The sequence below is a fragment of the Chaetodon trifascialis genome, chromosome 5 (genome assembly GCF_039877785.1).
Source record: "Chaetodon trifascialis isolate fChaTrf1 chromosome 5, fChaTrf1.hap1, whole genome shotgun sequence".
Lineage (NCBI taxonomy): Eukaryota > Metazoa > Chordata > Actinopteri > Chaetodontiformes > Chaetodontidae > Chaetodon > Chaetodon trifascialis.
Window position 1 is genome coordinate 24006039 of NC_092060.1, and position 16462 is coordinate 24022500.

The 16462-nt window shown below is 42.8% G+C and overlaps 1 protein-coding gene across 1 annotated transcript in view; it reads left to right on the forward strand.

Moving 5' to 3' along the window:
• The first annotated feature begins 3824 nt into the window (after nucleotides 1-3824).
• Nucleotides 3825-16462, forward strand: part of fgfrl1a (fibroblast growth factor receptor like 1a) — a 63014-nt gene continuing 50376 nt past the window's right edge. The window contains exon 1 of the mRNA XM_070962655.1: nucleotides 3825-3922. Within this exon, the coding sequence (XP_070818756.1) occupies nucleotides 3862-3922 (61 nt within the window). The 5' untranslated portion in view covers nucleotides 3825-3861. The remainder of the gene's footprint in view (nucleotides 3923-16462) is intronic.

A 16462-nucleotide genomic window follows, 5' to 3' on the forward strand; every position in this document is an offset into this window, starting at 1 on the left:
AACTGAGTCAAAATAAAGATATTTTCCATGAGATCAGCTGGAGTCAAACATTGACTAAACTTGTAGTCTACAATCACTTTTCATTCTGCGTAATAAACACTTTGCAAAATAAATCAGGAACAAACCTTAAACGTCCAAGTGGGTTTTTCCAGACAGCTGACAGTTTGCAGAAAGGTGTGGTATGTCACATGTGTTTGCATTATGCATCTAGAATATATGAAGGATATTTTGCGTGATGTCCATGAGGTACATGATTTGCATCTATACAGTGATTTTCTTTATGCACCTTTTATATATATTAATGTGTGTATGTGCTTTATTTGAAATGTGTTTTCTTACTTCTATTTGACCGATGACTGTTGCCAACAGGTGTGGTATGTTGCATGCACATGAGAGATGCATTATAGGTATTGAAGATGGCAGCTCTCTGTCAATCAGAAGTCTGAGGAAGAGCCTTGCATTGGAAATGTCAGTATTAAAATCCGTCTGACAGAACTTAGTGTGTGAATCTATTTGTTTCATCTCTGCAAATGGATTTTTCCAATGCAGGTGCAAACGCAGATGTAGATACAGACACTGCAAGATCAGACACTGTCAGACTGATTCCAGGGTGATAAAGAAAATACAGGCACTCCTATGAAGGCAGTGAGCTACTCTTCAAAATATTGACAAAATGCATGTAATGACACCAAACCCACTTTTAAACGACTAACAGGATGTTGAGAAACTTGAATCTACTGAAGAGTTTAGTTCAAACTGCTTGTCTGGACAGATCCTGACACATTCCCAAAAATAGGCCTATTTAACAGGTAAAGATACATTGGACCCATGTTTTTTTTTGGGGGGGGGGGGGGGGGGCAGTTATCACTTTCCTGAGCATCAATATCAGAGCAGAAAGTCGTCTCTGTGTCGAGATTGAACGAAACGCTGGTGTGCTGTTCCTCCTACCACCAGGAGATGGCACTGCTGCAGTGGATCCCAGAGTGTAGAGTACAGTAGTCATCAAGGTCAACGTTATTTCCATAGAAAAAAAAAAGAACAAAAATGTTGTGTGAGATTATTGTTGAACAAGTGGATATAGTCATCCAAAAAACAAACAAACAAACAAACAAAAAAACATCCAAAGTGTCTCAGAGAATGATAAAGTCTATCAGGGTTTATCTCAAGCAATCTGAGTACACTGACAGAAAAAAAAAGCAGGCAGTTGAATTCGTATATGTTTTATCAGTAAATGTATTTACCTACAGCCTTTTCTTGACCGCAATGCTGCAGGACATTCTCAGGAACCGAATGCACTGATAATGACGCTTAAGATGCGAGCGGCCTTTCAAAGGCAAATTGTTGTAATGACGCATTAGTGCCATGGGGTGGCACTGTTGGTCCATAACGTTACTTAGAGCAAGCCGTAACGGACCACCGTGTATAGTACATGTACAGTACTACCCTTCATGAATAGAGTAGAACAGAATAAAATAGAGTAGAATAAAAAAGAATAGAGTAAAATACATCACTAACAACCACTACTTATATTACTAATGATATCATTATCATTATTATTATTATTATTATTATTATTGTAAAAGAGAATAATTAAGGCTTTGAAAAGCACTTAAATTGGTATAATTCTTCTTCTTCTTCTTCTTCTTCTTCTTCTTCTTCTTCTTCTTCTTATTATTATTATTATTATTATTGTTATTATTGTTATTATTATTATTATTATCATCATTCATTAAATGGAAAAAGTGTTTCACATGTAGTCTTGTAGGTTTCCTCAATTTCTCTTAACAAAAAATTCAACTTATTTGAGTGAATGCCCCCTCTCCCCCTTAAACCGCTCCAAATTTGTCCAACACGTTCCTGCTCGCTGATTGGTCCGCTCTCTGATTGGCCTGTCCTCTGATTGGCTGAAAGTTCCGTACTCGGACAGTCGGTCGACGCAGTTTGTTTTCTCGCCTGCGGCTGAAGTTTGGACGGTGAACCGCAGCTGGAGGCGATGTGGATTTAGTTTTCGGCTTTTTCGTGTTTGTAATTGTCAGAGTCGTCACGTAAACAGGCGGGACATGTGGACATAGTTTTCCTACTCTTTCTGTCTTTTCCCGGTCCTCTTAGTGGTCTCGAGCGTTTTCCATGCGGACTGTCATTCAGAAATACTACAGCTCTCACTCTGAGCGCTCACGTGTTTGACCTCAGCCGATATATTTTGAATTATTTTCTACATGTCACACTTTTGGCTCCCTCGGTTGAAGCTTTCTTTGTGAGCTTTGTCGACTTGTTCGTCCAGAGGTTGGCGTTCCGCTGACAGACGCGTCTCTTTGCATTTGTGAATAATTAGTGGTGAATCACGGATTAAGTTATCGAAGTGATAATTGGGACGGAGGTGAAGAGTTGTTTTCGGGATAAAGGCATGGTGTACGTGCAGGTCTGCACAGGGTAACACACCGTGGCTGTCTCATCACTGCTGGGAGTTTTACAGTAAGTCCAACTATTAATGAGCCAAAGTCAGTTTAATATTTCTCTGATGTTTGTTAATGTCTGTTATCTCCTTATCACCATTTCTTTTCCTATTTGACTATAGACTGTTGTATTGCCACCATGAAGTTTAACAGTTTTAATTTTAATCAAATGTCATATTACTGGATAATCAAGTGGCAGATATGTGAATAAATGACTTAAAACCATGTTACAGCCCTTTGAATGCATGTGTGAAGTACAGACAGTACATACTAAATGTGGTGTCATAATGTCATTCAGTAGGAACATGGTTTAAGATGGTTACACCCTGGTTTTAAATTAATTTGCATGTAAATGATTGATTTTGAACAAGCGATAAAAAAAAAAACAACATTAAATCTCCAGTCTGGGATCATCATAATGCAGACAGGTTGCAGATTTTTCCCTCTTAAACACACTTTTACTCTTTTCCACAGCCTCTTTCAGCTCCTTTGCATGCTGTTTATTGTAAATGTTGCTAATTAAGATGGTTCAGGACACGACTTCTGCAAATGAAAGTGCTGCTAAACTTGATTTTCTGTTCAGGAGAATCTTTAACTTTGAGGTGTGTTGCAGTTTTTGGTGAGGTGAGCCTCTGAGGTGACAGACACTGATCAAAGATACAGCATGTGAAGCACTGAAATAAGATCTCATCAGGTTCAGGGAAGAATTTATGTGGCGGAAAGATTAAAACCAGTGTAAGGAGAGACATATGGACAGGTGGACATAATAAATCTGCACGCAAAATGGTTTGACTTGCAGAAAATCTCTGCTCCTGTGCAGCCAACACAGACTTTTGTTGAGCCTGATAATGTTTAGAGACCGACTACACAGAATGGCAGAGATGTGACACATTTTCAAAGTAAGTGCATGTTTTCTGTCACCTCATATCTCATAACGTCCACCTTTAGAAACTTCAGCCTGGTAGGTTTTGATAAAGCCTGCACAGGAACTAATGGTGTCACAGTATAAGAGACACCTTTTTAATTTTAATGCTTTCCTTTATTAAGGAATATCTTGATTACTTAAGTTAAAATCAAGGCAGGTTTGCACTCTAGGTGCTCACCAGCTGTCGGCCACTTGGTAGTAAATTATGCTAAGTCCATGTCGCTAGCAGCTATTTTGGAAGAAATTCATTTAAAAAAAAAACCATAATGGTAAAATAATGAATGTGGTCAGTGCATGGATTTTTAGAATAAATTAGACTCTGACAGTGGACACAAAGTGATGATTTACATACAGGCACCATGTCTCCTAAATATAGAAATCTCACCTGTTATACTTTAATAAGCAACATCATATTCTTCTCTTGTTACATTTCCTCTCAGATCAAAGAGGCCGAGCGTTCTTCTTCCTGCAAATCAAACCAAAATGGAGCTCCTCTGGGTCTTTCTGTTGCTGGAGATGATTCTGATGTCCGCCGCTGCCAGGGGTGAGTAACAGCTTTCACCGGAGACTTGGAGCTTTGCAGTCATCAATACCAGCAGTAAGATGATGTTGGTGAGATAAATCACTGCAGCTGCCATCGCTATCTGGCAGGACTTGTGAAAAAACAATCTTCCAGTTGTTCACCTGGGTAAACTTACCGAAGCGAGATTTCCTATTTTTGCATTCTTGCTGTCACAGAGCTTTTCCAGCCCCAGAAGGATTTGTTTGAAACATGGTGGTACGATTGCTTTGACTGTGGTTTCAGACACAGCTGTCTCATGAGAGCCGGAGGTATGACGGGAGCGACCCTATCTGATCTCTATCGTTTTCATCTTTTCCATCATATGCTCTTTGGAAGTGCTTTAATTGTGTGCTTTACAAACATCTTTGTTATCGCTTATTGGCTCATTCTGGTCTGATCCGTTCGCTCAGATTTTGGAATATCTGCAGACGCTTGTCCTGGCCTGAACTGTATTTAATGAAATGCTTTTGCTCTTTAGACAGTCGGTGAACCTTTGACTTACTCTGTTATTCAGTTACTGTCAAGAATTCATGCACTCGCCTGGCAGTTGTGTGGTTTTCTACTTCTGCTATTTTGCAAGGTCAACTTTATCGGCCGCGGAGTCAAAATTAGCATTTCAACTCAAAAGCTAAATTGAACAACCCCACCGGGCTGTTGGTGGTCAGGGTCAGATACAGAGCACTACCCTCACAACTCAGCACGCTACCTTGTTTCTTTCAATGAAGCTAAACATAATAAAAGCAAACAACAACAGCTACAGAGGCTGCACGTAGATGAGAACGATCCCCAGCGGGCAGACGGTCGCGGAGCTGGCGCCCGTTCCAGAGATCACACCGATGATGAGTTTTCAGCGGGAACAAAGCTGCATTCAGCGAGGCGAGGCCGAGCCAGCGTGCAGACACGGGGCCAAAAGTAAACACAGGGCCATAGACCGCAAAGAGATGAGATTAGATTAGCCTATTAGGGATGTTTGCTGTGCAATGCCACAGCATTTCCTCCCCCTCGCCGCCTGCAGTCTGTCAATGAAACCAGGGCAGGCGGCGGAGAGAGACAGCAGGCGGGGGTACGGGTGGAGGAGAGAGATGGAGGGAAAGGAGAGAAAAGTTGGCCCCAGGACAAAGGAGGGCTTAATGATGGATGGTAAAAGAGAAAGAAAGGAGAGCAGAAAAGGAGCTGAGGGGAAGGAGTGAGTGAAAAAATAGACAAGGGAAGGAAACAGATTATAGGAGGGGTGTGAGAGCGAGGGCATGAGGAGGACAGAGGGGACAAAATGCTCTTATGAACCTATTAGAAACTAAAGTTCTCCCTTATCTTGTGACACTTGGTTTGAGTTTGTGGCTCTCTCCTTCTCCTCCTCTCTCCTCCTCCTCTCTTGGTTTAAGTGCAGGATTAAAACCGGAGAAATCTAAGTCAGCGTTTGTTCCTGCATCTCAGAAAAAAATGAGACAGAGCGCAAAGTGTGAGGTTACATTCTTAGCAGGAGTCAAAAAATTGTTTGTTTCTATGCACCCCGATTTAAAAGGAGGAGTAATTATTGTTATTTTTGTAATTTATTCTGTTATTGTGTGTGTCACACTGACTGAAGTCTATGAAGAGGCAGTTGAAAGACGACCAGTACAGCGGTGTGTGTGTGTCTGTGTGTGTGTGATGAGAGGGATGCTGGGATATGGTGGCCCTCTGATCTGAGTTTCATACCATGTAATTGTGAATTTGTGGTTTTGAGTAATCTAGCATGTCATCTTTTCTGTGTGTGTGTGTGCCGTCTTTGACGTTCCCTGTTTATAGCATGTAGCTTAAAGTTAAACCAAACAGAAGAATTAGCTGAAGCACGAACAGAAAGAGCGGGATTACAGATTTTTTTAAAACCAGGACTCTGCTGAATTCACCTGTAACTCATTTTTGCCATTTTCCCCAGAAAACTATTCAGAAGGTCAAGCTAAAGCATTTTAGTCTTCTCCAGTCCAACGTTTGTAGTCAAGTTTTGCTCAGTGTAGCTTCGTTTCCCCTTAAACGTCCTCTCAGGCAGGGCTTTTTTATTGCTGACCACAACTTCCACTCAACAATCACAACTTATTTGTGGCCTTACACTATTTAAATTACTCCTTTTTCATGAAAGATTGCACTTTAAGTGACAGTAATTGCATCAGTTTTTTAGAAAAGCAGCTGACAGTCAGTCATTTTTGGCAGCAACAGTTACACAAAGATGTGTGGCGTCCGATTGAAAGCTGACCTTTTGCTGCAGTGAGAGTTACCGAGTACAACCACAGCGATCTACCGTTGGCCACGAAGCAGCTTCACTGTGCAGTTAGGAGTTATTTTGCTCAGTCGCACCAGGACATTAGTTGACGAGGAACAAAACGGAAAGTTTCGAGTATGTGTGTCTCACTGTAGCTGAAAAGAATCAAGCCAGTGACCAATAATAGCATATCTTAAACTCTAAAGACTCATACAAGACAGCCTTTGGGAGGTAAACAAGCAGGCCAAGTGGGACTGAGGCAGGTCATATTTTACCCCCAGAAGTGGCAGTTCAGACACTCATAATCCAGGTTTCTTGTCTTTAAGCACAAAATTCTATCAAACAGCTGACAAAATCATTAGAAGCGATGGAAAAGCTTCCTCTCACTGTCCGCCCTTGTTGCTTTCTCCACTGCGCTGAAAGAAGTGACGCAGAGAAGCATTTTTATTAGTTACCACTGAGATATCCCAGAGAGATATGCATGCCGGAGGTGGGTTACTCAGGGCAACTGAATAAACAATGAACAATAAAAAGCAAAATATCACAGTGCACATCATGACATTTCAAATTGAAAACATCAACTCTTTTGTGGCCTCATCTGTCTGGGCAGTCCCCTTTGCGCACAAGGTTTAGTTACAGTACATGCAATGGCGCTATTGTTTAAATCCAGGAAGTACAACAGCACTGAAATTTCTCCAAAATACAGCACGGCTTATTATATTAAAGGAATAGCAGACTGAAAGCACAGCCCTGTATTGAAATATAGACAACAAACTGATTCTCTTAATGGTAAACGAATAGATAGCAGAAAAGTAAAGTACTTTTAATGACTGAGACTGGCAGTTTCTTGGGGGCTGAACTTCAGATGACACTGTTTTCCACTTTGAGGGTCGATTGGCGAATGGCAGCAGGAACAGTGAAGCCGCTAAGGTCCAGGCTGGACCGCTGCAACAGACAAAGAGAGAGAGAGATACAGATCGAGAGAGAGAGAAAGGAGGGAAAAGGTAGCTAAAGAGGGGGGATAGAGAGAAAGAAAGGCAGACAGAGATAAGCCCAGAGGAAGAGACAGAGAGATAAGGATGCAATATTTATGCCCTTGTTGCAGCAGATGAAGAGTCACATAATGTGCACTGCAGAGGTTTACACCAAAGCAGCGTTTGAACCAGAGTCTGCACCTCTGTGTGTGTGTGTGTGTGTGTGTGTGTGTGTGTGTGTGTGTGTGTGTGTGTGTGTGTGTGTGCACACGTGGCTGAGCCTGACACTGAGCAGATGAGAGATTAACATTCTCCTCTTCCTCTGTTAGCTGAACAACATCGAGCTTGAATGCAGGGGTCGGAGAGTAGTAGGAGAGTATAGTATGAATACTTTTTATTTATTATTGTTATTTGACATTTAAGGAAAAGAGCTTTTTCGCTTTCTTGTCTTAAATGAGAGGATCGATAACACTCTCATGTCTGTGACGATGCAACAAACAGCCAGGAGACAGCTAGCTTAGCTTAGCACAAAGCTTAGTGCTGAGCTAAGCTAACGCTCCTGGCTGTAGCTTCATATTGAACGGAGAGATTTGATTGTCTTCTCATCTAACTCCTGGCAAGGAAGCATATTAGCGTTTTAGGGGGGTCGACGTTGCATTTTGAAAAAATAAATGCACTAACTGTTGCTTTCTGTCTGCTGACGACGAGGCGGGTGACATGTGAGGAAGAATATACCAAAAAACATCGAAATTTGCCCCGAACAGATGAAGCGTTTGTTGGTTCATATGCCTGTGTTTCTGCACACGCACACGTACGTTAGCTGTGCATGTGATGTGAAATGCCACGTGCATGTCAGATGGTTATCAGCATGTCAGATGTTATTTACACAAGCCATCTGTTAAACGCTTCACGGTCAAACAAGCGGAGCAGGGCCGAGAGTAACAATAATAATAATAATGTGATTATTGAAGTCGCTCCAGCAGTTTTGAATTTTTCATTCACCTACATGTGTGTCACCACATCACACTCCAGTCTCATCTGCCTCTTCTGGCGCAAACCCTTGAAGCAGACGCAGGAAAGACAGATGATGAGTGTGGGTTTGTGTACATTGTTTCCTAATGCACGCTTCTGCCTAAACAATTTAATGTTTCCCATGTGATCGTGCTGCGTCGACCACCCATTAGCCAGAGGGAGGGAGAGGAGAAGGAGACAGAGATGAGAGGGCTCATTTGTTGTTCTACCAAGTGTATTAAAAATGCATCTTCATCTTGATGAAGCTGCCAAAACAGAGTCGCACACGGTGCAGCACAGGAAGAGAAGAGGAGCATGGTCACTGCAGACAAAGACAGCGCAGCGAGTGTAAACAGCCGCATACACAGATGCTGCAAAAGTACACAACTAGAAGAGGCTACCCATAAATATGACTTAACACATGTAAGCACGCACTCACAGCCCACAGTCACTTAACAACCTCCTGTCCCACACACTCATTACTCAGGAATGTAATTAGCACGCTAACACTAACAATGATACGTAGGAGAGAATTGCGGTTAGGTAAGGAGGACTGGAGGAGGAGGAGGAGGAGGAGGAGGAGGAGGAGGAGGAGGAGGTGCACAGTCATCAGAGATGCAAGGAGTGGATAACTAGCTAGCTTTTGTAGAAAAGTAGTAGACACCTAGATAAACAGAAAGGTGTGTTTCTAACGTTCGGCCCCTGTTAGACGCATGTGTAAAAGATTTAGGAGTGTTTTTCTTGTTTATCCTTCAAACCACACACAGAATGGATGGAGGAGCACGACAGAGAGGAGTGAAAAGTGTCTTTAAGGGCCACGACGACGTGAAAAGATGAGCACTGTTCCTCCTCTCTGCTCAAAGGGAGACTCATCTAACCTAATAAACTCTTGTCTTTGGACAATATTAGTGCGGAGGTATTTGCATTTTGGCAGACAGTGTGTGGTTTAGGACAAAACTAACCATTATTTTCTTTACTAATCTGCCCAGACTGGGCTGGGGCAGCAGCTTCATTCAGAGGATTGACATTCAGAGCCTGCACAGCTTTCTTTTTTCATGCCTATTCATTCTGTTTTAATCTGATATTTCTGCACAGTTGCAGACAAAGATTAGGCTACGCTAATATTATTAGTGTTACGCTATCTGCAGAATTAGATTTTCGTGTCGTTGGATTGGTTCAGACTCATGTGATAAAGTCCAAATGTCAAATTTGTTGAATGCCTGCATCTGTTTATTGTTGAGGAAACTGAGGAGTTCTATTCATTAAAGCAAACTGATTTAATAAAAAGACTAAATCATGTATTCAGATGAATAATTTTGTTCAAATTGAAGATTTTGCTCAAAATCAGCCATTCGAGCTTCATTCAAAAACTTTAATAGAAGCTTTGAATGTAAAAGAATAACAGTGAAAATAATGAAGAATATCCATCCGAGTATCCCAGAGTCCAAGTTAATTCTCTGACCAACACTCAGAAAGCCGAAGATGTTCAGTTTGAAAACATGAAGCACAGAAAAGCAGCAAATACTCATGCTTGAGTAGCTCCAGCGAGTCTGCTTCTGAATGATTCATCCATTGTGAAAATAGCTGCAGCTATGGTTATATAGCTCAAGTGCACTTTCAAAGCCTCTACTGAGTTTTTGTCGACATGATTTCTGCCTGAAAATCCTCAATTTGAATGAAGTGATTCACTTGATTAGAGTCTTTGAGTCTAATTGTACAAATAGCATCATACTAATAATACAAGTGTAGCCTCATCTTTGTCTACAGCTGTTCACAAATGCTTAATTAAAACAGAAGAAATCGAGATGTGCAGCATTCAAACGCTGATTTAGTGTTCAGATGTCAGCATTATGAATAAAGCTTGGAAGTTTTGAGCTGTATGGTACAGCCCTACAATTTATGCTCCCTGACCAAGCATTTCAGTGTGGAGAGCAGTGATTTCAAAGGCCGCGGTTCAAAGGTACAGATGACCAGCTTTGATGGATCAAATCAGTTTTCAGTGTATTTTCACTTAATTAAGTACGGCCTGATTAACCATGTTACTGCATTTTGTAATAAAAACACATTGTTGGTCGTGTTAAGCATCTGCCTGTCTCAGAAGAATGGAGGAGGAGGAGGAGAGCATCTTGATTCCTCATAGAGTAAACAGCTGCATACCACAGACAGATGCTTCAAACACACAACTTGACCTCAGTGTAAACAGACACACTCACGGTCTCACATCAGTACATTCCCTCCACCCTGCTCCTGTTTTTTTAAGCATGCAACGCGTCCTAAGTCCCAGCTAACTGTCGTAAATACCATTTGACGTGCTGATGACCGTTATATGGCCTGATGGTGGCGGAGGGCATCTGCCTGCCAGCCTCAGTGTTTGCGGTGGAAGAGCTGCATCCAGACCGCCGTAGACGGGTGAGACTCTGATCAGCATCCACAGACGAGCGTGCATATTCTCCAGCGTGGGACCAACAGATCATATTAATGTTTTTCAGTTATGGAAAAACAAATGTCTTTTGCCTGGTGAATTGTAGAAGCTTATGGTGGAAAGCAAAGAAGGCATAAAAACAAATTTGAGTCTCATTAAAAAGAAATAAGAAATCTTTAAGGTGACAAATTTTAATCATGCATGCGACTCATTTTGTCCTGTAAGTCAAAGAAAAGCAGAAACAGTCGATGCATGTGTGTGTTTGTTAATTACGTGGTGATTAACAGACAAAGGGAAGCTTCAAAGGAGCAGATGACTCTTGGTTCCTCTTGTTAAATCAGGGCCAAATGCTGTCTTGTTGGCTGTTTGGACAAGTTGAGCTGCGGCTGCATGTCAAAAATAAGACAGACCGATCGCATGAAAAGCCCCCGGAAAGTTAGCCAGCACTGACATGAACCCATCTGCAGGGAACTGAATGGGGGAGCTCGAGGGTCAGCCCCCCACACCCCACTTCAGCAACCACTGTTCCAGAGTTTTACAGGGCCTGTTAATGTTAAAGGCTATTAGCCCACATTTAGATAAAGTCAATGTTTGCTTTGACTTTGCTAATGGTGGGGCAGTAATGGGGCCGTCTGGACGTCCTCTGTGGGGGTTGATGGTATGTCGTAGTGACGTGAGGATGTGGTGTGTGTTTGTGGGAGGGGTGCAGCAGAGAGAGGAGCAACAGGACAAGATATGATAGCAAAAGAAGAGACAAAGAAAGAAATTTGAGAGAACAGTTTTAAAAGTTTTAACAGCTACGAGGCTGCAGAAAACACGTCAGGCCACACTCATAATCTGTACCAGCCCGGCTCAACTGATGTTTACAAAGTGCAACGTTTAAAAGGCTCCATGTTTCTATGGCTGCCACTCACTCACATGGAAATATCTCCATGTCTTGAAGATCTTTATGTTTGAACAGTGTTTGGCTGCACGGCATACGACTAATGCACGGGGTTAAAATTTCCAAACAGTAAAAGGAAATCTTAGAGAAAGGGAAGATTAAAAATGACAGATTGAGACAAACAGCGCTGCAAACACAGCAGCAGGGTTGGGAGCAGAATCCAAAATGCCAACAATCGGATACATGTAATAAAATGTTAATTTCAGTTTTGATTATCGGTTCCTAAACATGTTTAAACTTCTATTATTGCAAACAAAGGCTACGTATCTGCAATAATCTGTGCTCATCACACATCAAAGCAGCAGCAGGTCCGTGATTGGCTCATGAGGAGCCCCTAAGACTTATTATTATTAAGGCGTAGTTGTTCTGTGATTTTTGTCATAACAGTGAAGCAACAAAAATAATGGAGCTGCAAGCATGTCAACATTTTTTTTAACCATAATGGAGTTGAAACTGGGAATCAATCAGAATCAGAAACAGTACCCAACACTATGCAGCGTACATGTATGAGCTCGTAGTTGCCTCTTACGCTTTCTCCTCATTTCCTGATGTTGGGTTTTGCTAAGTCTTGGCGCTGCTGTTGTATTTGTCGATATATTTACATATGTTGAACTCTCTCTCTCTCCTCTTTCTCCTCCTGTCTTTCCTTCAGCTCCTCTCTCTCCCGCGTCGTGCCCCGTTGTGGGACGTGGCGCCACAGTGCTGTATTGTGGTCTCAGTGGGTTTGGGGTATGTTTGGTCAACGCTACAGCACTGCGGGTCAAAGGTCAGCCAGTGGATCAGGGAGGGGTCAGGGAGAGTGTGTGCGTGGGTTTGTGCCTGTGTGTGTGTGCGAGGGTGTGTAAGGGTCAGAGAAAACACATGCCAGCACCAGAGGAGACTGTAATAACACACCAGGAACCCCACAGGACAACACACACACTCTGCTTTCACTCCTTTGTCTCCTCTCTGTCACTCATTCTGTGTCAGAAGCAGAATTATCTAATATTAACACCTTCAGTGGCAGATAACTCTGATGTGAGACGAGTTTGGTGTATCAATGCCTCACAAATGCAGTCCCTTACACAATACCACGCGGTAATATAAAAGCACAAAATGCTGGTTTACGACGTTTGGTGGGATGTTTGTGGGAGAAGGTTTCGTGAATAGTTCACAATATCTATTCGACTTTTTCATACACCAAACATGTTGTCACCTTAAGAAAATACAAACCAGGGTGTATTTCCATTAAAGGGCCAGTTCACTAAAACTACAAAAACCACATTTCCTCTTCGCTCCTGGTATCTAACATGCAGATGGATTGGTTTGCCGACAGTCGTCACCGGGAACTATTTTCTTTTCTTTCTTTTACAACATAGTGAAAGCCGTCCACAGGGAGGTCTGCTACGTGTCTGTACTCTGCCTCGTCTTCATCTGTCTGTTCTCTGTCACTTTCTATCTCACTCTCTGACGTTTTAATTCCTCTGCCACTTTCTTTGTCTCTGCTGGTTTCTCTCTTGCCTTGTCTAGCCTTCAATCAGACCCTTTCCAACCCTTTTAACCCCTCCTACCACGCACACACACTTACACACACACAGTCTCCAGCTGTTATTCCTGGTGGCGTTACAAATGAGACGTTGAAAGGTGATCGCTGCGGCGGGAGGCGCAGACCCTTGTTTTCCTTCGGCTTCAGCCTGTCAGTTTAGGTTTGGGGGGGGGGGGGGGGGCAGCTCTCAGGTCAGCTGTGCGTATGCATTTGTGTTATTGGCCATGATGGACAGAAAGACAGAAACACAACACTACCCCGAACCAAAAATACCGCCTCAGCCTCAGATGTGATTGACATGTTATGGACGGTCAGCTGCGCTCTCTCTCCTTGGTTGTTTATTAGACATACAGATGACCTTTGACCTCAGGAAGAGGAGGCTGATGAGGGGCAGGATGTTAAGGCGGACGGCTTTAGGAAATACTTTTTGAAAGCTGTTGAAGCTTCTAGCTTTGACATACTGTGTTGAGCTCTTCTTCGCGTCAGTTAAAACACACACAGCGTGTGGTAATGCCGTCATAGCCGCTCAGTCATGTCGTTTATTCATTTTGCTTACAGCAGGTTGGATTATTTCACCTAGAAGTAGAGGATCCTCGAGGATATGCAAGGTCAAGATGTTGTTTCTTGTTTTCCACTGCTGTGTCCTGTGTACCAAAGCAGGAAACGCTGTAGTTTTCATGATTGAAAGGGTCACAAATCTCGATTGAAAGGGTCACAAATGGCAGTGGGAGCAGCTCTGGGCTGGTTTTCCTCGCTGTGGCATTTGTTGCACAGAGGCCAAAAACCCAAACCTGAAACATGGCACAAAGCTGAAAAGCGCCACACATGAGGGGACACAAACGCGCTCGTCTTGTCGGCGGTGCCAGCTGTCGATGTGGAATCCATACTGCAGGGGGAATGTGAGAGGAGTGTGAGAGATGTGGGGGTGGGTTCACCAGACGGGGACTCTGGAGGGGGCAAATACACCGATGGCTGTGTGACCGAACAAACTCACCGTCATCATGCATGTTTGCATTGAGTGTGAAAGGCTGTGCAAAGTTGGGTTATTCTGGAAAATAACCAGTAAAAGCATTTAAAGCTCCTCTGAGCGAGCACACTTGAAGGCAGAGGGACAAGCCAGATGTCACAGAGGACAGAGATGCGGTCATTGTTTAAAAAATGAGGCTAAAAGAGCAAATTTTGAAAGAGGCTCTCCTGGACGGCAGTCATCGTGTTGGACTCGTTTGTATACACAAGAAATAGTTGTGTGGAGATTGAAAAAAGAGAGCTAAACAGAGAAGTTCAAACCCGGCTCATTGTGAGTGAGAGTGAACGTCAGGTTGTCAGGTTCACAAAGCTCCAGAAACCCTCGGACCCTGTTCCCCAAAGCTGCGCCGGGGACGAGGTTTCTGAAGCAGTTCAAGACAAGATGGAACGCAGCGGCACCTTTAGTCTGCCTTAAATTTACAGATTTAGCCGGACGGCGGGTGAATTTTACATGAGGTGAATGTGGCTTTAAATGAGTGGCCTGGCCTTGAACTTGTTGAATCTGGCTCTAAAAGTCATTTTTATAGCACAAAGTTGTAGGTTTTGATTCAATTCTGCTTTATTCAAACCTTCTGCACCTGGTTTGACATCGAGGAAATTTGCCTGTGCAGAGACTGTGGCCCTAAATCTATGAACCTGGAAGAGGGACCCCTCCTCTGTTGCTCTTCCTGATGTTTCTTCCTTTTTTCCCTTTAAATAGTTTATTCTGGGAGTTCTTACCCACCTGAATCAAGGGTCTTAGTACAGAGAGCGCTGTGTACCGTACAGATTATAATACCTATTGAAGCAAATTGTGGCTTGGCAGCTTTGACTATTTTGATCTAAAATGTCTACAATGAGCTCGAACTCTGCACATAAGCACAAGCCAGAAGTTCACGACCCAGACAGCGTGTTACGACACAGTGTGGTCGAAGTATTTCTGGACTTCACTTGGAGCCAAAGTAGACAGCGCATCCTGAGTTGATTATTGTTAATAATTTGCAAAACAGCAGAGAATGGCATGACGGGCATTTCTTGCATTTTTCCCAAAGTAACAGGCAAAACATTGACACAGTCTGTTAAAAACAAAAAAAAAGGATCCTCAGATATTGGTTACAGCCGCAGTGAAATATCCCAGGATGTTAATCCCCTGCCGGTAACCACACAGTGCTGACGTCTGGCTGAAAGGCCCGCAGACCAGTTAGCTGTGTTAATTATTTCCCACCACACGGCCCTTCGTCACACTGGTCAGCTCAGCATACGTATTATCCAGAGGTAATCCCTCTGTTGTGCTGGCACCATTATCACACAGGGACACAACAGGCCTATTCTTCCACATGTAATTAACAAAGGTACTTACGGGCTGCTTTCTGGGATTTAACTGTTGTGTTGTCGGAGCTTTAGAGGAGGCAGCAGTGGTGGAGAAGGTGGAGGGAGAGGAAAGCTCTCAGATCAGGGGTGTTGGGGAGGTTTAGGTTTAGGTGTGCAGCAATAACCACAGAGGGAAGGTTGGTTTACCCTGTCTGCTGTATGGAAAATGTGAACTTTTCATGAGCTAAGAGGAGTTTTCAGCTTTGTGGCGATGCATTTTTCAGATAATCCCGTGGGTTCTCGGGTGGTTTATTTATTTGAGAATTATCTCAACCCACAGAGGAATACATAACCCTTCAGTTTGTCAAAAAGAAATTTAAGATGGCCAAATGTGGAGATGGTTTTCACTGGACAGCGTCGGTATTCTACTTCACACGCCTACAGACACGTTAGACATCTCAATGCACTTTACAAGTATCTGACAGTCGTAGCCCCTGCTACATGCAATATTTTATTTTATTTTGTATATTAGATGTATGAAATATGATGTATTACTGTAGATTAAACTTCCCAAGAGTCTATAAAGCAATTTTTCACATATACTCAATTGAAAAGAGCACAAAAACAATATATTTAATGTTTGAGCTCCTCGGCTTCATTGATTTTTGTAAATATCTGCTTATCTTGAATTTGATGCAGCAACACGTTTTAAACAAGTTTGGTCAGGAGCAACTAAAGACTGGGAAAGATGATGAATGCTCCAAAAACACCTGTTTGGATCATTCCACAGGTAAACAGGTTCATTGGTAACACATGATTGTATGAAGGACATTAACAGATGAGCTCAGGGACACTTTGTAGAGATGTTGTCGGTAAACACAGCTCATTTGTTGAGCCCCAGCTTTTTTGGAATCAGGGTTGTCCTCGCAAAACGCTCTTACAGATTCCTGCATAATGACAACTTTCACTTGCGGTACTTAAAGCCCCTACACACCCATGGCTTACCTGCACAGGTGTTCTCACTTATATCCCTGATTAGACGTCCTCTCAGCGCCGCGCGGGCCTGTACAGACTGCGCTGTTGGACGTCTCCCTC